This window comes from Gopherus evgoodei, chromosome 11, assembly GCF_007399415.2.
Source record: "Gopherus evgoodei ecotype Sinaloan lineage chromosome 11, rGopEvg1_v1.p, whole genome shotgun sequence".
NCBI lineage: Eukaryota > Metazoa > Chordata > Testudines > Testudinidae > Gopherus > Gopherus evgoodei.
Genome location: NC_044332.1, coordinates 10,672,882 through 10,693,967, shown reverse-complemented (window position 1 = coordinate 10,693,967; position 21,086 = coordinate 10,672,882). Strand labels below are relative to the sequence as shown.

General features: G+C 44.6%; 1 protein-coding gene across 16 annotated transcripts in view; it reads left to right on the top strand.

Moving 5' to 3' along the window:
- The first annotated feature begins 281 nt into the window (after window positions 1-281).
- LOC115659451 (zinc finger protein 271-like) overlaps window positions 282-21,086 on the top strand; it is a 50,745-nt gene continuing 29,940 nt past the window's right edge. For 3 of the 16 annotated variants that reach the window (XM_030579607.1, XM_030579606.1, XM_030579598.1), the window contains exon 1: window positions 12,845-12,919. Coding sequence is in view for 10 of the 16 variants with exons in the window: in XM_030579594.1 (XP_030435454.1) it covers window positions 11,707-11,746; window positions 12,737-12,919 (223 nt within the window). In the remaining 6 variants the exon portion in view is untranslated. Of the gene's footprint in view, window positions 491-1,250; window positions 1,273-11,691; window positions 11,747-11,889; window positions 11,955-12,736; window positions 12,920-21,086 lie in introns of those variants that run through there. The other 13 variants (XM_030579601.1, XM_030579599.1, XM_030579603.1 and 10 more) reach the window with 13 other exon arrangements.

The window sequence follows — 21,086 nt, the reverse complement described above, 5'->3', positions numbered from 1 at the left end:
GCAAGGACTACTAACTGGTGCAGGGTGCTGCTGTTCTACCCGGCTGATGCAGTGCAGTTGGAGCCTTCCCCAGACCTGAAGAATAGTTTTGCGCAGCTCCAAAGCTTGTCTCTCGCCAACAGAAGCTGGTGGAATACAAGATAAGGCCCTCTCTAGCTCCCTGGCTCTTGGTATGTGCAGATGGCAGCGTAGGGTGGTGGTGGGGAGAGTCCTAGGGTATGGCTACACTGGAGAGTTGCAGTGCTGGTGGTGGGTTTACAGCGCTGCAACTTACTCACCGTCCACACTTGCAAGGCACATACAGCATCTCCCTGGCTGCATAGGCAGAACTCACAGAGACTACATTTCCCAGAACACCTGGCACAAGGGGCTTTCCCGGCAGCTCCTGGGGGAGCTCCCCTCCCGCCCCAGTCTTTAGGCTCAGGCAGGCGAGCCGTGGCGGGTGCTGAGTCCGGGAGAACAAAGGAAGAACAGTGTGATCAGCTCCTGGGTGAGTGCCACGCTGCTGCCTCCAGCGTGACCTGGGAGCCGGGGCTCAGCTGGGGTCTGTGCTGGGGAGAGACCTTCCTTCCTTAACCCCCTTGTGCCCGGCCTGGGGGGAACTTCTCCAGCTGGAGCGAACCTGTGGGGTGTCTCCAGCTAATGGAGAGAGATCGCGGGGAAGGTGCTGCGGAGGGGGCGGGGAAGTGGCTGGGCGCCAGTGTCCGTGGGAACCTGAGATCTCGCAGCCCCTGCGATCCACTCCCTGGGGGCGACGGATGTGTCCATGGGAGTGCTCCGAGCTTCTGTAACAGCTGGGAGCCCAGCGCCCCGCCTGGCTAGGGTGACCAGACAGCAAATGGGAAAAATCGGGACGGGGTGGGGGGTAATAGAAGCCTTTATGAGAAAAAGACCCCAAAATCGGGATTGTCCCTATCAAATAGGGACATCTGGGCACCCTACGTGTGGCCCCTGCCAGGATCTGCCCTGGGGCACAACCCAGAGATTCAGGAGGGTTCCTCCGTGTGTGGCTTGGCGGGAGGCTGTCAGGAAGGGCGAGAAGTGAGATCGAGCTGGAAGGAAATGGATGGAGGAGTGAAGGGAGACCTGGGAAAAGGGACAGATGGAACTATTTCTGTGCAGCCAAGAAACTGCAGGAAGAGGAGAAGGGTAGGTGACCCCAGAGGAGCGGTGGGAGATCTCCTCTGATTTACCGGTGCCCTCTCCCATAGTGATAACATTCTCTCCTCTCCTTTCCCCTTTTTCTCTAGGTAGCAAAGATCAAAATCTGTGGTGAGTTTCCCCTCAAATTACTGAGAAGGTCTCTGTTCTTCTCCACTGATTTTGCCCCATTTTCTCTCCACTTCTCCAATAACCAATTCAAATCTCAGATGTAGAGTGTTTCCCTCCTCCCCCCCTCCAATTTTTACCTGCAATTAATTGTTGTTTAGGTGGGAAATCATTACCCTGAGTGATTTTTGAACTGGGAAGAGGATTAATGGGCAGAGGTTGGGAGAGCCCTGCCACATGGATACCTCTAGACTGGGCTGGGGTGGCCACTCTTTGTTGGCAACAGGGAATGGAAAGACACAGGAAGGGAAGGGAGGAGCAAGCATCCCCCCATGGAGACTGCCCCAGGTTTCCCAGTCCCAGCTTCTCCCTCTCCCCCACCCTGCCCAATCCAGAAGCCTCACCCGGCTCCTGCTAGTTACCGTTCCGAGACCTTCTGCCATCCCCTCCCCACTGCCTGTGACCTTCTGACTCCAGCACCACTCCTTTCCCCTGTGAAAGACAGCAGCCAGGACTCCGTGCTTACCATGTGAATGTGAGGCAAGAAGAATCCAACCCATTCTGCCGTTGATTGAATATCACTGTATAATCCTCTCAAATTTCTCCCTTTTCTCCTTGAATTGTTGACTGGTGACATAGTCTCCCCAGATGTTGGTGTTTTTCTCTTATATTTAGTTTTTGCCCCATTTTCTCCTCGGTTCTGAGCCTCCAGGTATCTGACTGAGATTAGGGCTCTTATCATACTGAGCATAGGGGCACAAGTCTTGACTGAGATCTGATCCCCCAGTGTGCTGGGCACTGCACAAGGCCTGACCAAGTTTAGGGCAGTCGTTGTTCCCGGAATTACACAGACCCCTACAGAGAGCAGGGACCTTGTTGTTGCCGGGTGTTACCGTGACCCTGACCGAGCTCTGGGCTCCTGTTGTGCTGGGCCCTGCACCCTGATTCCAAGTGAAATCAGACTCCCATTGTGCCAGGTGCTGCAAAGACAGCAAACAAAATCAGGGACCTTGTTGTTCTTGGAACTGCAGAGACCCCAAGTGAGATCTGGGTCCTGTTATGTCAGGTGCTGCAGAGACCCCAACAGAGGCCAGACCCCACTGTTGTGACAGCTGCTGTGGTGACCCCAACTGAGATCTGTGCCCCTGTTGTACTGGGCACTGCAGAGACCCCCAACTGACAACGGGCCCACCATTGTGACAGGTAAAACAGATCTGGACCGAGATCTTTAGTGCCTCCTGGTTCCAGATAGCCCATGACTGCATCCCAGACTCCTGCCTGCATTTTGCTGGGCACTTCAGATCTATGTCCCTGTTGGGTCTGGCACTGCACTAACCCCGTCCAAGATCAGTCCCCACCGCTGCCCTGGGTACTGCGGAGATCCTGACAGAGATCATACACCCCCGGCCCCCAATTTTACCAGGTGCTGCAGGGATCCCAAACAAATTCAGAGATCCTGTAGTGCTGGGAGTTGCAGAGCCCTCGCCCAAGGCCCCCTGTTGTGCAGGGCTCTGCACAGACACTGACCAAGATCAGGGTCCCCATTGTGATAGTGCTGAACAGACACCAAGGATCTGTCTACACTGCTATTTAAAAACCCACAGCTGACCCATGGCAACTGGCTTGGGCTCACAGTGTTGTGTAGATGTCTGGGCTTGGTCTGGAGCCAGGCTGTAGACCCTGAAAGGTGGGAGGGTGCCAGACCTTGGGCTGCTGCCCAAGCCACAACATCTACACCACAATTAAAAAGCCCTGCAGCCTGAGGCCTGTGAGTCCAAGGCTGTGGGCAAGGGCCAGCCACTGGTGTCCAACTGCAGTGTAGACATACCCACAGTGTGTGAGACAGAGTCCGTGCCAGAAAAAGCTGAGAGGCCAAATAGGCTGATGGTGGGAAGCTGTTCCCCTTTTTACCGATGGGGAAACTGAAGCTCAGAGAGTTGAAGTAATTTGCTCAAGTTTGCATGGAGAATTTGAGGCAGAACTGAGAAGTGAACCCTGATTGTTTGAATTTTTGCCTCTCCCCTTAACCACAAGCCAGCTGTGTGTACAGCGTTGTTTTGGTCTGAGTGTTTGCATTGCATTGGTTTCCAAAGGCAGTTGTGGAACGTCCTTCATTGGACATTTTTAAGGCCAGGTTAGAGCTACATCATTCTGGGAATGTCTAGGGATACTTGGTCTGGACTCATCACAGGAGGCTTGAGTAGACGACCTCTCAAGATCCCTTCCAGGCCTAAATTGAAATAATTCTTTTTTGTGCTGTGTCCTGTTCCACGCTGAGCTGTTTTGCATGGCGCCATTTTGGAAATTTGATGCACCATGCCGTATTGCATAGTTCTATGGTGCATTGTTTTGCCTCAGGTTGTTTGGTGCCTCTGTTGTGTTAGTTTGAGTTGAGCTCTTTTCCCTTGTGTACTTTTGTCCTAGGGTGTGTTAGTTTGCATTGTGTTGCTTTCTTCTCCTCTGCATTGTGTCATTTTACGCTGTGGAGTCTAGTTTTTTTGTTTTTTGTTCTTTTTTTGTGAATGGCCTGACAGTATCTTGTGGTGGGTTTTTTTCCCTGTATGTATCATTTTTATACATAAATATATTGCATAGCATCATAGAAACATAGGGCTGGAAAGGACCTCAAGATGTCATCAAGTCCAGCTCTCTCTGTAGAGGCAGGACCAAGTATATGGAAATTATACCTGACTGAGGTTTGTCCAACATATTCTTAAAAACTTCTAGGGAAAGGGACTCCACAGCCATCCTTGTAAGAGTATTCTGGAGCTTATCTACCTTCGCTCTGGTGACACCCACACAGATTTTACTGGTGATCAGCTCTGGGGAGAGAGGAGACCCCAGTGAATGGACAGTTGGGTAAATAGTAGGGCTGTCAATTAATTGCAGTTAACTCACGTGATTAACTCAAAAAAATTAACTGCGATTACAAAAAATGAATTGCGATCAGTCACATTCTTAAATAATAGAATACACATTGAAATTTATTAATTATTTTGGGTGTTTTTCTACATTTTCAATATGGATTCAATTACAACACAATACAAAGTGTACAGTGCTCTCTTTATATATATTTTTTATTACAAATACTGTAAAAATGATAAACAAAAAAAAGTATTTTTCAATTCATCTCATACAAGAACTGAAGTGCAATCTCTTTGAAAATGCAAATTACAAAATGTAGATTTTTTTTGTTACATAACTGCACTCCAAAACAAAACAATATATAAGTCCTACAAGTCCACTCAGACCTACTACTTGTTCTGCCAATTGCTAAGACAAACAAGTTTGTTTACATTGATGTGAGATACTGCTGCCTGCTTGTTGTTTACAATGTCAGCAGAAAGTAAGAATGGGCATTTGCATGACACTTTTGTAGCCAATGTTGCAAGGTATTAACTGCCAGATATGCTAAACATTCCTATGCCCCGTCATGCTTTGACCACCATTCCAGAGGACATGCTTCCATGGTGATGATGCTTGTTAAAAAAATGTGTTAATTAAATTTCTGACTGAATTCCTTGGGGGAGAATTGTATGTCTCCTACTCTGTTTTACCCACATTCTGCCATATACTTCATGTTATAGAAGTCTTGGATGATGACCCAGCACATTAGTTTTCAGAACCCTTTCACTGTAGGTTTCACAAAATGCGAAGAAGGTACCTGTGATGGGTTGGATCACAAAAACTCTCTCAAGACTGTAACTAGATGCGCTGGGATACCACTAAGAACAACCCCTCCCCCCCCCCCCCCGCCAGAAAAGAGTTCCTACTACTCCCATCTTGCTGAACTGGGCGCACCCATCTTGCTGAACTGGGCGCACCAGTCGGCTCCAGCACAGACCAAGAGGTTGGGCCACGGCCTCCTTTATTTCACAGAAACCGAGATTCACTCAGCTTAAGGGCTTCTCAGTTAACAGGGACTTTCCCAGCACCCAGCATTCAGTCTTTCTGGGAGCCTAAACCCCAAATAAATCTGTTTTACTCTGTATAAAGCTTATACAGGGCAAAATCATCAATTGTCCACCTTAGACTCATAGACTCATAGGTCAGAAGGGACTAATATGATCATCTAGTCTGACCTCCTGCACAAGGCAGGCCACAGAACCCCACCCATCCAATTTTATAACAACCCCTAACCCAGGACCGAGTTATTGAAATCCTCAAAATTGGTTTGAAGACCTCAAGCTGCAGAGAATCCACCAGCAAGCGACCCGTGCCCCACGCTGCAGGGGAAGGCGAAAAACCTCCAGGGCCCCTGCCAATCCTTCTATAACACTGATAGATATACAGAGCTGTTTGCTCCCTCAGGTATTAATCACTTACTCGGGGTTTATTAATAAACAAAGGTGATTTGATTAAGTATAAAAAGTAGGATTTTAGTGGTTTCAAGTAATAGCAGACAGATCAAAGTAGGTCACAAAAAACAAAATAAAACACAAGTCTAAGCCTAATACATTAACATCTGATTACAGATAATACCTCACCCTCAAAGATGTTTCAGTAAGCATGCTTCACAGACTTCTGCCTGTGCTTTCCTGCCCTGGCGGCTTAGGACTTCAGTGCCCTGCCTGGTTTGAGCCAGACTCGCTAGCCTGCTGCAAACCCAGACCCATTTCTGAACCACGTCCCCTAGCAGCTGTAGGCTTAAAGTGAAAGCAGCTAACACAAGTGTTCTTGTCTTTAATGCTCAGATGCCCAACTCCCAATGGGGTCTAAACCCAAATAAATCCATTTTACCTGGTATAAAGCTTATACAGGGTAAACTCATACATTGTTCACACTCTATAACACTGATAGAGAGATATGCACAGCTGTTTGACTTCCCCAGGTATTAACACATACTCTGGGTTAATTAATAAGTAAAAAGTGATTTTATTAAATACAGAAAGTAGGATTTAAGTGGTTCCAAGTAGTAACAGGCAGAACAAAGTAAATTACCAAGCAAAATAAAATAAAACATGCCAATCTTATGTCTAATCAAACTGAATACAGATAATATCACCCTTAGAGATGCTTCAATAAGTTTTTTTCCTCAGACTGGACACTTTCCAGGCCTGGACACAATTCTTTCCCTTGGTCCAGCTCTTGTTCCAGCTCAGGTGATAGTGAGGGGATCCTTCATGATGGCTCCTCTCCCTTTGTTATAGACTCATAAACTTTAAGGTCAAAAGGGACCATTATGATCATCTAGTCGCAGCCAACAGAATCTCACCCATCCACTTCTATAACAAATCCCTAACCTATGTCTGAGTTATTGAAGTCCTCAAATTGTGGCTTGAAGACCTCAAGCTGCAGAGAATCCTCTAGCAAGTGACCTGTGCCCCATGCTACAGAGGAAGGAAAAAAACCTCCAGGACCTCTGCCAATCTGCCCTAGAGGAAAATTCCTTCTTGACCCCAAATATGGCAATCAGTTAAACCCTCAGCATGTGGGCAAGACTCACCAGCCAGCACCCAGGAAAGAATTCTCTATAGTAACTCAGATCCCACTGCATCTAACATCCCATCGCAGACCACTGGGCATACTTACCTGCTGATAATCAAAGATCAATTGCTCAATTAATTGCCAAAATTAGGCTATCCCATCATACCATCCCCTCCATAAACTTATCAAGCTTAGTCTTAAAGCCAGATATGTCTTTTGCCCCCACTACTCCCCTTGGAAAGCTGTTCCAGAACTTCACCCCTCTAATGGTTAGAAACCTTCATCTAATTTCAAATCTAAACTTCCTAGTGTCCAGTTTATATCCATATCTTGTTTCCACATTAGTACTAAGCTTAAATAATTTCCCTCTCTCCCTGATATTAATCCTTCTGATATATTTCTAAAGAGCAATCATATCCCCCTCAACCTTCTTTTGGTTAGGCTAAACAAGCCAAGCTCTTTTGGTCTCCTTTCATAAAACAGGTTTTCCATTCCTCAGATCATCCTAGTAGCCCGTCTCAAAACCTGTTCCAGTTTGAATTCATCCTTCTTAAACATGGGAGACCAGAACTGCACACAGTATTCCAGATGAGGTCTCACCAGTGCCTTGTACAACGGTACTAACACCTCCTTATCTTTGCTGGAAATAGCTCGCCTGATGCATCCTAAAACCGCATTAGCTTTTATAATGGCCATATCACATTGGCGGCTCATAGTCATCCTGTGATCAACCAATACTCCGAGGTCCTTCTCCTCCTCTGTTACTTCCAACTGATGTGTCCCCAATTTATAACTAAAATTCTTGTTCTTAATCCCTAAATGCATAACCTTGCACTTTTCACTATTAAATTTTATCCTGTTACTATTGCTCCAATTTAGAAGGTCATCCAGATCTTCCTGTAGGATATCCCACTCCTTCTCTGTGTTAGAAATTGTCATAAACAGATAGCTAAGGGTTAATGTTCTTTTACCTGTACAGGGTTAACAAAGGGAACCAAACACCTGACCAGAGGACCAATCAGGAAACAAGACTTTTTCAAATCTGGGTGGAGGGAAGTTTTGGGTGTGAGTCCTTTGTTCTTGGTCTGTTCTCGTTCTGGGCTCTGAGAGTGACCACAGGAATCTCCAAGCTTTCTAATCTTCTGTTTCCAAGTTATAGGTACAAGGATAGATCTGGATCAGGTTTTAGTCCAGCCTGTGAAATTGTTTGCCCCAGAAAGGAGAGTTCAGTTTGTCTAAATTTACATTTGGACCTATTGAGCTTGAGGCCTGATTTGCTGATGCAGTTTAGTACAGACTGCAGGTTATTGTCATGCTCCTCAGTGATATTTCCAAACACGATAATATCATCCAAACAGCACTGAACTCCATGTTGATTCTTCAGAATCAATGACATCATTTTGGAAGGCACTTGGGGCTGATGCGGTACTGTGTGGAACACGTTTAAAATGAAATAGTCCCTCATGTGTAATAAATGCTGTGAGGTCTCTGCTGTCTTCATGCAACATAACCTGGTGGTATGCGCTCTGCAAATCAAGAGTAGAAAACATCTTTTCTTCACGGAGTTCTGCAAATACTTCTTCTGTGTGAGGAAGAGGATGGCTGTCAATCACAATAACTTTATTTGGCTCCCTTAAGTCCACACAAAGGCGAATGCCTCCACCCTTCTTCTGCGTCACCACTATAGCTGAAACCCATTCTGAGGAGTTAATCTCTTCAATAATGTCATTTTGAACAAGTTGTCTAAGTTCCTCTGAAACAGCTTCCCTGACTGAAACGGTAAGCGCTGTAGTTTCTGTCATACAGGCATCACATTATTTATGCAGAAACCCATAATCACAGCTGAGTTTCTCCTCAACCTGGTGTTGGGTCCTAGCTGAAACTGGTGTGTGTACCGCAAGCGTGCTTTGCTGAGGAAGATCAATTCGTCCATTTACTACCCTGAGATTTAAAGAAGCCAATAAATCTTTGCCAAGGATAGGAGTGCCTTTATGGACAATGTAGAACTCTGCAGTTACACAGCAATCACCAAAAGTAACTATTTCTGGCAGGCAGCCATGTACTGGAATATGGTTTTTCAAATAGCACATCAACTGAAGTTTGGGTTCAGTAAGAGGCACATCTCTCAAGTAATGCAAATAGATGGAATCAGGTAGTATAGATACTGCTGAGCCAGTGTCCAACATTAACTAAATAGAGTGTGATTTGCTTGAGGGTACGGCGGAAACATTTACAATGCACTTTATCTGTTCTGAAATATGTGCAGTAGTGATTTTGGTCACACTCATTACATTTACATCTGGTATCGTAACTGCATGCACCTGTTGACTGAACTGGCTACTGCGACATTAGCAAAATGCTGACTCTTTTTGCAATGATTGCACTGAGCTACTTATGCTGGACATCCTGTGTAGTTTGCAAGGTGTTGTGAGGATCCACAGTGAAAGCATGCTTGTACTGTATTTTGCATTTGCTGATTCAGTGGCTTTTTAGTAGTTTTCCTCTGGCAATTGTTTGTCTGCAGTGATAGTGAACTTTTCTGCAAAGGAGTCACAGCCTGGACTGTGCTTTCTGTATCTCTGCTCATTATTTTGGCTTCAGCTATAGCTGACTCAATCTGAGCAGCAATGGTTATTGCTTTTTCTACAATAAGCTGTGGTTCTAGAAGTAAGCATTCTCTTACAGGAAGCATGGTTGTTTTCTCATGGTCTCCGATCATCTCATCTGCCATATTCCCAAACTCACAAGTTACAGTCAGACTCCTTGGGGAAGCAATATACTGCATTATAGTATCCCCTGGTTTTTGCGCACGCTGGTGAAATCTGTAGCGATTAGCTACTACATTCACTTTTGGCACAAAAAAGTTCTTTAATGCAGTGAGTGCAGTCTCATATTTATCATCTGCAAGGGGGAAAAGTGTAAAATATACGCTGCCCTTCTGCTCCAAGGCCGTGGATTAGCACAGCACGCTTTCTTACTTCAGAAATCTCTGTGGCACTGATTGCAAGCAGATGAGTCTCAAACATATGGATCCAGAGAGTTAAAGCAATTGGAGGCTCACCTGGGCTGTGCAGAAAGGGTGCAGGTGGGTTCAGAGGCAGAAGATCCCACCTTTGTCGCCAAAATGTTGTATCAACCAAGCAAGGTACTAACAACTTCAACAGGACTTTATTTTTACAGTGAAAACCTCTGTACCAAGCTGCTGCTGCACCCTCTGTCACTCTCACTCAGCCTCCTCAACTCCTCCCCCCTCCTTCCTGTTTCCTGTCCTTTCAGACTCCCAACAGCCAGTGCTCTCAGTTCTAATAATTACAAGCACATCTGAACACCACAAAGTGATTGAATTAACCTGCTAACTACAGACTTTGAAACAAAGCGTTAGGATGGTATAAAAACCTCTGTTTTTTGGAGACTGTTTCTGTTGAAAGAGAACAATCTTGAACAGAATAGTTGCTGGACTGCAGGATGAGATATGTTGCTTGTTTTTAAGTCTGAAAATGTATATTATATAACAGGGATCGGCAGCCTTTCAGAAGTGGTGAGCCAAGTCTTCATCTGTTCACTCTAATTTAAGATTTCACATGCCAGTAATACATTTTAACATTTTTAAAAGGTTTCGCTCTATGTCTCTCTTATATAACTAAACTATTGTTGTATGTAAAGTAAACAAGGTTTTAAAAATGTTTAAGAAGCGTCATTTAAAATTAAATTAAAATGCAGATCTTATCAGTTTAGTGTAGTGGGTCTTAACGTGGGGTGGACACACCCCCTGGGGGTGTGAGATGCCCTTTCTGGGGGTGCGAGACATGCGAGATTTTTTTTAAGAAGGTAAATCATCGAAAACAAAAATTAAGCACAGGCACATAAGTACAACTACTTTGTTTCATCAAACCTATGTATTTATTAACATTATACTTTTTTTTAATGATTACTGTAATATACAAACAAAGTTTTCAAGTTTTTAAGCTAATTGTAGTGTAATTTTTGATAAGGGGTGCGAGAACATATTTTGAGAACTCCAGACCATCAGCAGGCTGAGCGGGGCTGGAGTGTAGTGTATTAAATTGCTCCCAATAGGAATGTGCTACTTACGGTGTACTACATATGGGTGCCAGTCCTGGTGCTCTAAGCGGCATGATAAGGGGACGTGAAATGGGGGGTTGGATCGGCGTGAGAGTCCTAGGGGGCCTGTCGGGGTTGTGGATAGGGGTCGAGGCAGTCAGGTAGCAGGGGGGCTTGGGTGTGCTGCTGGGGCCGGAAAGGGGAGGGGGTCCCAGGAGAGAGCGGTCAGGGGACTAGCTCCAGGGGGGTTGGATGGATGGGGGGTTCTGAGGGGGTCCTGGGAGGGGGCGGTCAGGGGACTATGAGCTGGGGGGATTGGATGGGTGTGGGGTTCTGAGGGGGGCAGTGAGGGGGCAGGGGGTCCCGGGAGGGAGCGGTCAGGAGACAAGGAGAATAGGGGGTTGGATGAGTGTGGGGTTCTGAGTGGGGCAGTTGGGGGGCAGGGGGTCCCAGGTGGGGGTGATCAGGGGACAAGGAGCGGGATGGGGGTTGGATGGGTCAGGGGTTCTGAGGGGAGCAGTCGGGAGTGGGAGGGGGTGGGTGAGGGTGGGCTGTTTAGGGGGGCACAGCCTTCCCTACCCAGATGTAGTGTATTAAATTTCTCCCCGTTGAAATATGCTACTTACGGTGTACTACTTATGGCTGCCAGTCCTGGTGCTCTGCAAGTAGCGCATTCCTACGGGGAGAAATTCCTATGGTCTGGGGTTCTGTCTGTCGGCTCCTGCCAGCTGGGGTCCCGGACACCTGCCCTGCTCAGCTTGCTGCTGGCCTGGGGTTCTGTTCACCCAGGCCAGCAGCGAGCTGCACGGGGGTGGTGGCCGGGACCCCGGCTGGCAGCAGCGTGCCAGTAAAAATCGGCTCGCGTGCCGCAGGTTGCTGACGCCTGTTGTCCATGCTATCCTTACTAATTAATGGCAGCCCTCTTTATTGCAGTGTGAACTGTTTAGCATGGAATCAACAACTTCAAGCTGCATTTCACCAGGGCCAGGTAAAACTTTTTTAAAAAATTAGCTATAGTTATGCTTAATACTATTAAATTAAAAAATATCAGGTATTTCACAGATTGTATAGGGATTTGATGCATTTGGGGAATAATACTAACTAAACTTTTGCTTCTTCTTTAATCCAAAGCTCAAATACACATGAGGGAAAACAGAACAGTCAAGTGCCAGCACCCCTTTACCCTGGGGTGGATGGTAAATTTAATATAATTGACTTGTGTGTGTTTGTTTTAAAATGTTTTTTTTTTTTTTTAAGATTTGGTTTAAATGTTTAAATTGTGACTTGAGGCTATCCTAGAGATAAGTGTGGGGTTTTGAAATATTTCATTTTTAAACAGTTTGGTTTTTACTCTGCAAAATGTGATGTGATATTTTAAACTGGGCTGTTTAAAAATTAGTTTAAATGTTTAAATTGTTGGTTGATTTGGGGGTCCTGTGCAAGACATAGTTATGGTGAGGGATTTAAAACATATTCTGCTGCACACTATGTTTTGGGTGCATGGTGGAAACATGTTCTTGTATTAAAAATGTCTTGGTTTTGAAGAAACGCTAGCGGTAGAAATAAACCAAAATCTATGTTTGTTGTAGAGCCTGAAATTGATTATTTTGTTTAAAACGATGACTTTTTAATAGGAAAAACCCTAATTAGTAATTTATTAGTAAGTTTATAGTAATGTTGTCTGCTCCACAGTACAGGCAAAACATGAGAGACCCTTAGACCAGGGGGTAAACAAGCTCAAAAGGAAAAGGAAAGAGACAGCTGAAAAGAAAAATTCACCAGTGTCAGTGGCTGACAAATGGGTGAAGCCCAGTAAATATATTTTGCTTATTGATTTGGTTATTTTATGAGGGTTTGTATTTTAAGTGAATACATAGATGTGGTTGAGGAAGATGGTAAAGTTAAGTTTTGTGGGTTTGGTGAATTTTGTAAAATGTTTATTTGAGGCTAATTTGCAACATCTGTTTGTCCTAATCAGGCATAGCCAGCTCGCCTGATAATGCCATAGTCAGAGCTGCCGGGACACCTCTGCAAGAACTGCCAAAGAACCAGGAATCTGCTCTAAGACCTTTAACAACAATGCCAACGCAAAACAGCACAAGAGCGCAGATGAGTCCAAAGCTCGTATACGTCAAGCCAAAGGACAAAACAAAAGATCCCGGTAAAAAGCAACCACGCAAACACAACTCCGGTTTCTCAGTGGTCAGCACCACACCTAGCCCTGAGAAAACTGTGAGCGAAAACACACACATTCACAAACCCGGAGCACATGCTTTAGGGGTTGTGAATAAAAAAACAAGGACTGAAAGCTGGGGTAGCTCCTTATGAAGTATCTGGAAATTTATTACAACTCATTCTCCCCACACAATAAGCTCGGCACAGTATCTTCAGTATTCTAAAAAGATTTGGGAAATATACGATGCTTTGTTTAGAAAGCTGATGGGCTCTGTATCTTCAGGAGTTCTAAAAGAAAGGAGGACTGGAAACTACATCTAAAATGCAAAAGCTCTTGCGGATGAATTTTTGAAATATATGTTCATTTTTCCATTGGGTGGCTCTGAGCAGGAATGACTAATTGTGGAAAGGGGCTTGAGTAAAAGGGGCACCCTCAAGGATACACATCAGCTAAGGCGTAAACAAAAGGGGGGACGGCATTTGGAAGATAAACGGACTCAAAAGTTACAAGCCAGGATCACTAGAATTTTTTTTAAAAGGCTAAAGAGGTGATGAGAAGAAGAAAAACAAAAGGAGATGCCCCCTGTTGGAGGTTCTCAAACTGGTGTGTCTGAGAATGGGAAGGCAGAATCCAACCTGCAGGACAGTGTTGACTCTCACACAGAGTCTGATTTCAAAAATTCTCCAAAAGGCTCTCTAGACTAGAAGTGGGCAAACTACGGCCTGCGGGCCACATCCGGCTTGTGGGACCCTCCTGCCCCAGGAGGCAAGCTCCTGGCCCCTCCCCTGCTGTTCACTCTCCCCCACAGCCTCAGTTCGCCCCACCACCGGCACAGAGCCGTGAGTGACGGGGTTGCGAGCTCCTGGTGCAGCACTGCTGCAGAGCCCGGCTTGACTCAGTGCTCTGTGCTGCGTGGTGGCGTGGCTGGCTCCAGCTGGGCAGTACAGCTGTAGCACTGCCAGCTACCAGTGCTCCAGGCAGCCACCTGGGGCAGGGAGCAGGGGGGTTGGATGGATGGCAGGGGAGTTTGGGGGGGGGTTGTCAGGGGGTGAGGGGTGTGCATAGGGGTTGGGACGGTCAGAGGGTGAGGAACAGGGGGGTTGAATGGGGGCAGAGGTCCTGGGGGAGCAGTCAGGAATGAGAGGAGGGGTTCGATGGGGCGGTGGGGGGACAGTCAGGGGTAGGGGTTCTGGGGGCAGTCAGGGGACACGGAGAAGGGGTGGTTAGATGGCACAGGAGTCCTGGGGTGGGCAGTCAGGAAGGAGGGGGGGTTGGATGGGGTGGCGGGGGGCAGTCAGGGGCAGGGGTTCCAGCGGCAGCCAGGGGACAGGGAGAAGGGGTGGTTGGATGGGGCAGGGGTCTCGGGGAGCGGGGGGCATCAGGAATTAGAGGAGGGTTTGGATGGGGCAGCTGGGGGCAGTTGGGTGGAGGTTCTGGGGGTGGTGAGGGGTAGGGGGTGTGGGGGGTGTGGTGGGGCAGGAATCCCAGGGGGGCAGTCAGGGAACAGGGGGGTTGGATGGGGCAGGAGTCCGGGGAGGGTGTGGATGGGGGAGTCGGGCCATGACCCCCTCCCCTAACCGGCCCACCATGTAATTTCTGAAACCTGATGCGTCCCTCAGGCCAAAAAGTTTGCCTGTCTCTGCTCTAGACGGATCCTCATCTACTCCTGCTGATCCTTTCAGTGGCCCCTTGGAGTCTGACTCTCAAATAGCATCTGATGTAGAAGATGCAGCTGATGGCCCTGTAAAAGAACCCCGAAGTAACCCTGAAAAGGCAGCTGCAGACCCCCAAATAGATGTGTATATGGAATGAGTGAGAAGTTGGCAATGGGACTTACCTAGATTTAGGGGTTTGGTGTATTGTGAAGAATTTCATTTTGTCAGTGTTGAGGGAATAAATTCAGCTCAGCAGGTCATTGAAGCCGTACATAGGGGGATACAGTTAGTTCTCGATGATGTAAACGGTAGAGTAGCTCCTGCTGATTACGTTCAGTTATGTTTAGAGAGTCGTAATTTAACCAGCCCTTTGTTTTCCATAAGAAGAACTAGGGATGAGCTATCTCCTGAAGACTTAAATCAAACCACAAAGCTGGTACAAAGTAATGGAGAGATGCATGTCTATGGGATGTTGCGCCTCATTGTGAGCTGTAAAAAATATCGGCGAGGGTGGCCCTGGAGTTTTAAATTCATCCTCAGTAGTCAAATCATCCATAAAAAGAAACAGTGTTTGGTAGACCTGACTTAAAGGTACCAATCTATGTTTTGTGGACGGGCTTTTAGCCATCATGTCTGACTGTAAACCTACAGACGCAGATGTTAGAGGGCTTTCTGCTTCACCCTCCCGCTTCCCTGGTTCTTCTCACTCAGACAGAGAGCAAAAAAGACCAGAAATCCAAAGCGAGGACAATTTGATGTTTATTGGGGTGAATTTCCAGCAAGCATGATTCCAGTTTCCTTCCTCAGAGTTCCTTCCTAGCTCTGATGCTGCAGAATGTTTACCCCGTGTCCCCTTTCCAACTCTGATGCCACAGAGCCTTGCCTGTGTTCCTGTTCCCATCCTCCCATTTCTATTTGACCTCAGTTTGTATAGTAAAACTTGAGTTTTGCTTAGCTATACCTTAACCAATCATTTTATTGAAATTTAACTAACCAATTCTAACATATTATAACATTATTCTCTCACCAATTATATCCCTCTACCTTAATTAACTTACACCTAGCAAAATTAATTATACAGCAGACAGAAGCAATTAGAGAACCAGACAGATTAACAATAGAAAAGTCAGGGCCATAAAGACAGAACAATACAGAAATGAAAGTTTCACAACCACAACTATTGATAAGTGAGTTCTTGCCAGACAAGATTATATCAAACCAAGTTTTCTTTAACCATCTTAAGATCTGTTTCTTTATCTGACAGTGATGGGCACTATCAGGCCAGAACCGCTTTCCTAACAGGCCAATAGCACCTTATTTCAATGTGACTAGTTTGGAATGTGAAGATGTGACCGTATGCTTCCCAGCTTATGGCTACCTCTGCTGCTTAGCCTAAGAACAAGGCCTCAGACTATCCTAGTGACTATCCTCACCTTAACCCTAACTCTAGTTCCCATACACAGGCAGACTGTGATTTTGATTCTTTGTTTTATGCCTCTATAACACACCTAAATTATTAAAGTATAGGCCTTTACAGGCAGGCCTGAATAGCTGTAGTCTAACAGCGGAATTGTTAGACTGGAAAGTTGCATGAGAAACTGGGGCGGTCAGATCAAAAAAAGATTATGCTCAGTAATGTAGCGGCATCTGAACAGCATTTACAAGTCAACGTAAGGTGATGCTTTATGCGGGTGGGTTTTTTTAACCAATAGGCCCGGTGTACCCCAAGACTTTTTTCATCTTGTTGTATGATGAGCATTTCTTTGGGGTGCTGAATTTGAAAAAGTTGTTCGCTGTGAAAAATGTGAGTTTTTTGCCATGCAGTGTACAATCACGACCACTCTTGCAGGTACTGTTGCCGCCTCTGCTCAAGTGCGACGTGCTCAGACAGTGTGGGCGCGCAGCTGAGGTGTCCTAGCTGTAAACTGTATTGTTGCTCCAAAGACTGTTTTGACAAACACGTCGACTGTGCATCAAAAAAACAAGTTGAATGCCTGTCTAAAACTTTATGTGATAAGTGTCAATCTTATGTGGACAAGGAGCACCAGTGTAATGGGAGGCGTTGTAAGCGTTATCAGGGTTTGATCACCAGTGATGCAGACAGCCACTTGTGTTTTATGGACAGTATTAGAAAGCCCAAATCATAGGAAAAGTATATTTTTAACGATTTTGATGCATGCAGGAGAATGGGTTGCATGTGCCCAATTATATTATTGCCATGTCCCTAAAGCCGGAAAAATCCTGGGAATTTAAGGGCAGTGAGCGTCTTTCTACCTTTGTTAAGCCCTTTACTGGAAAGAAGTTCCAGGACTACACTTTCATAGCACACAATTCCAAAGGTTACAATGTGTACTTCATCGCTAGACAGTTACTGAAGGAAAGAATGTGCATACAACTGATAACTAATGTGTATGGAAGTTAAAGCCCTAGGCATTCATTTTATAGACTCTTTAAATTTCTTGCCCATGAAGCTTAGCAGGCTCCCTCGGGCGATGGGGTTTGAAGGTTGCAAAGGGTATTTTCTACTGTTTTAAACGTTTTAGAAAACCAAAATTTTGTGGGGCCTATGCCTTTTACATACATTTTTTTCAATCTTCTCTCATAAGCCATTTTTCTAGACCTTTATTCATTTTTGTTGCTCTTCTCTGGACTCTCTCCAGTTTGTCCACATCCTTCCTGAAACATGGCACCCAGAACTGGACACAATACTCCAGTTGAGGCCTAATCAGCACGGAGTAGAACAGAAGAATTACTTCTCGTGTCTTGCTTATTAACAGTCCTGCTAATGCATCCCAGAAGATGTTCACTTTTTTTACAACAGCACTACACTAACTCATATATTTAGCTTTTGGTTCACTATGACCCCCAGATTCTTTTTCGCAGTATGACTTCCTAGGCAGTCATTTCTCATTTTGTGTGTGTGCAACTGATTTGTCCCTTCCTAAATGCAGTTCTTCACATTTGTTCTTATTGAATTTCATCTTATTTACTTCAGGCCATTTCTCCAGTTTGAATTTTAATCCTATCCTTCAAAGCACTTGCAACCTCTCCCAGTTTAATATCATCTGCAAACTTTATGTGTACTCTGTATGCCATTATCTAAATCATTGTTGAAGATATTGACCAGAACCGGATCCCAAACTGATCCCTGCGAGACCCCACTCATTATTCTCTTCCAGCATGACTGTGGACCACTGAAAGCTACCCTCTGGAAATGGTTTTCCAGCCAGTTTTGCACCCACCTTATTGTAGCTTCGTCTAGGTTGCATTTCCCTAGTTTTGACAGTATCAAAAGCTTTACTAAAGTCTAGATACACCATTTCTGCCGCTTCCCCCCTATCCACAAGGTTTATTACCCTGTCAAAGAAAGCTATCAGGTTGGCCTGACACAATTTGTTTTTTATAAATCCATGCTGACTGTTACTTATCTCCTTATTATCTTCCAGATGTTCGCCAATTGATTGCTTCATTATTTGCTCCATTATGTTCCTGGGTACAGAAGTTAAGCTGACTGGTCTGTAATTTCCTGGGTTGTGTTTATTTTCCTTTTTATAGATGGGTACTATATTTGCCCTTTTCCAATCTTCTGGAATCTCCCATCTTTCCTGATTTTTCAAATGCTAATGGCTCAGCTATCTCGTCAGTCAGCTCCTTGATTATTCTAGAATGCATTTCATCAGACCCTGGTGACTTGAAGACATCTAATTTGTCAAATATTTTTAACTTGTTCTTTCCATACTTTAACCTCTTCTGATCCTACCTCATTTTCACTAGCATTCACTACGTTAGATGACCAATCACCACCAACCTTCATGGTGAAAACTGAAACAAAGAAATCATTACGGACCTCTGCCATTTCCACATTTTCTGTTGTTATTTCCTCCATCCCACTGAGTAACAGGCCTACCTTGTCCTTGGTCTTCCTCTTTTTTCTAATGTATTTGTGGAATGTTTTCTTGTTACCTTTATGTCTTTACCTAGTTTGATCTCGCCTTGTGCATTGGTCTTTCTAATTTTGCCCCTACATACATGCGTTATTTGTTTATACCGGTCTGTCGCATCTTATGTGCATTTAACACGCATGATTTCAGCTTTACATGGTCAGCAAAAAAAAAAAAGGGAACAATAACAATTTTAATACTGTACCTGTAGTGCGGGCGATTCCACCCGCCATTCAACTCAATGTAATTTTGACTATATGCGGTTTTCGCTTTATGCGCTAACTACGGAACGGAACCCCTGTGTAAGATGAGATTCGCCTGTATTCGTTCTTTGTAATTTGACCTAATGTCCACTTTTTGTAGGACTCTTTTTTGATTTTTAGATCACTGAAGAGCCAAGGTGAGCCTCTTACCATACTCTCCATCTTTCCTATGCAGTGGGATAGTTTGCTCTTGTGCTTAAGAACGGTCATACTGGGTCAGACCAAAGGTCCATCTAGCCCAATATCCTGTCTTCCAACAGTGGCCAGTGCCAGGTGCCCCAGAAGGAATGAACAGAACAGGAAAATCATCAAGTGATCCATCTTTTGTCGCTCATTCCTAGTTTCTGGCAAACAGAGGCTAGGGACACCATCCCTGCCCATCCTGGCTAATAGCTGTTGATGGACCTATGCTCCATGAATTTATCTAGTTTTTTTTTGAACCCTGTTTTGCTCTTGGTCTTCACAACATCCTTTGGCAAGGAGTTCCACAAGTTGACTATGTGTTGTGTGAAGAAATACTTCCTTTTGTTTGTTTTAAACCTGCTGCCTATTAATTTCATTTGGTGGCCCCTAGTTCTTCTGTTATGAGAAGTAGTAAACAACACTTTGTCATCTACTTTCTCTACACCCGTCATAATTTTGTAGACTTCAGTCATATCTCCCCTAAGCCATCTCTTTTCCAAGATGAAAAGTCCCAGTCTTATTAATCTCTCCTTATACAGAAGCCATTCCATACCTCTAATAATTTTTGTTGCTCTTTTCTGGATCCTTTCCAATTCCAAAATATTTTTTTTGAGATGGAATGACAACATCTGCACACAGTATTCGAGATGTAGGCATATCACGGATTTATATAGAGGCAAGATGATATTTTCTGTCCTATTAGCTATCCCTTTCTTAATTATTCCGAACATTTTGTTCACTTTTTTGACTGCCGCTGCATATTGAGTGAATGATTTCGGAGAACTATGCACAATGACTCTGAGATCTTTCTTGAGTGTTAACAGCTAATTTAGACCCATCATTTTATATGTATAGATGGGATTATGCTTTACAATGTGCATTACTTTGCATTTATCAACATTGATTTTCATCTGCCATTTTGTTGCCCAGTCACCCAATTTTGAGAGATCTTTTTGCGTGGGTATTAACTATCTTTATTAATTTTGTGTCATCAGCAAATTTTGCCACCTCACTATTTACCCCTTTTTCTAGAATATTTATGAATATGTTGGATAGGACTGGTCCCAGAACAGAACCCTGGGGAACACCACTATTTAACTCTCTCCATTCGGAAAACTGACCATTTATAAGTACCCTTTGTTTCCTGTCTTTTAACCAGTCACCAGTCCATGAGAGCAACTTCCTTCTTATCCTGTGGCAGCTTACTTTGCTTAAGAGCCTTTGGTGAGGGACCTCGTCAAAGGCTTTCTGAAAATCTAAATACACTGGATCCCCTTTGGCCACATGCTTCTTGACCTCCTCAAAGAATTATAGCAGATTGGTGAGGCATGATTTCCCTTTACTAAAACCATGTTGACTCTTCCTCAACAAATTAAGTTCATCTGTAGGTCTGACAATATTGTTCTTTATTATAGTTTCAACCAGTTTTCCCAATACTGAAGTCAGGCTTTCAGGTCTGTAATTGCCCAAATCACCTCTGGAGCCCTTTTTAAAAATTGGTGTCACATTAGCTATCCTCCAGTCATCTGGTACATAAGCTGATTTAAATGATAGGTTACAGATTACAGTTAGTAGTTCTGCAATTTCACGTCTGAGTTCCTTCAGAACTCTTGGGTGAATCCCATCCAGTCCTGGTGACTTATTACTATTTAATTTATCTATTTGTTCCAAAACCTCTAATGATACATCAATCTGGGACAGTTTCTCAGATCTGTCACCTAAAAAGAATGGCTCAGGTTTAGGCATCTCCCTCACAACTGCAGCCGTGAAGACCAAGCCAAAGAATTCATTTAGTTTCTCCACAGTGGCCTTATTGTCCTTGAGTGCTCTTTAGCACATCAATCATCCAGTGTCCCCACTGGTTGTTTAGCAGGCTTTCTGCTTCTGATGTATTAAAAAAAAATCACTATTACTTTTTGAGTCTTTGGCCAACTGTTCCTCAAATTCTTTTTTGGCCTTCCTAATTATATTTTTACACTTCATTTGCCAGTGTTTATGCCCCTTTCTGTTTTCCTCACTAGGATTTAACTTCCACTTTTTAAAGGATGCCTTTTTGCCTCTCATTGCTTCTTTTACTTTGTTTAGCCACATGGCTCTTTTTTCGTTCTCT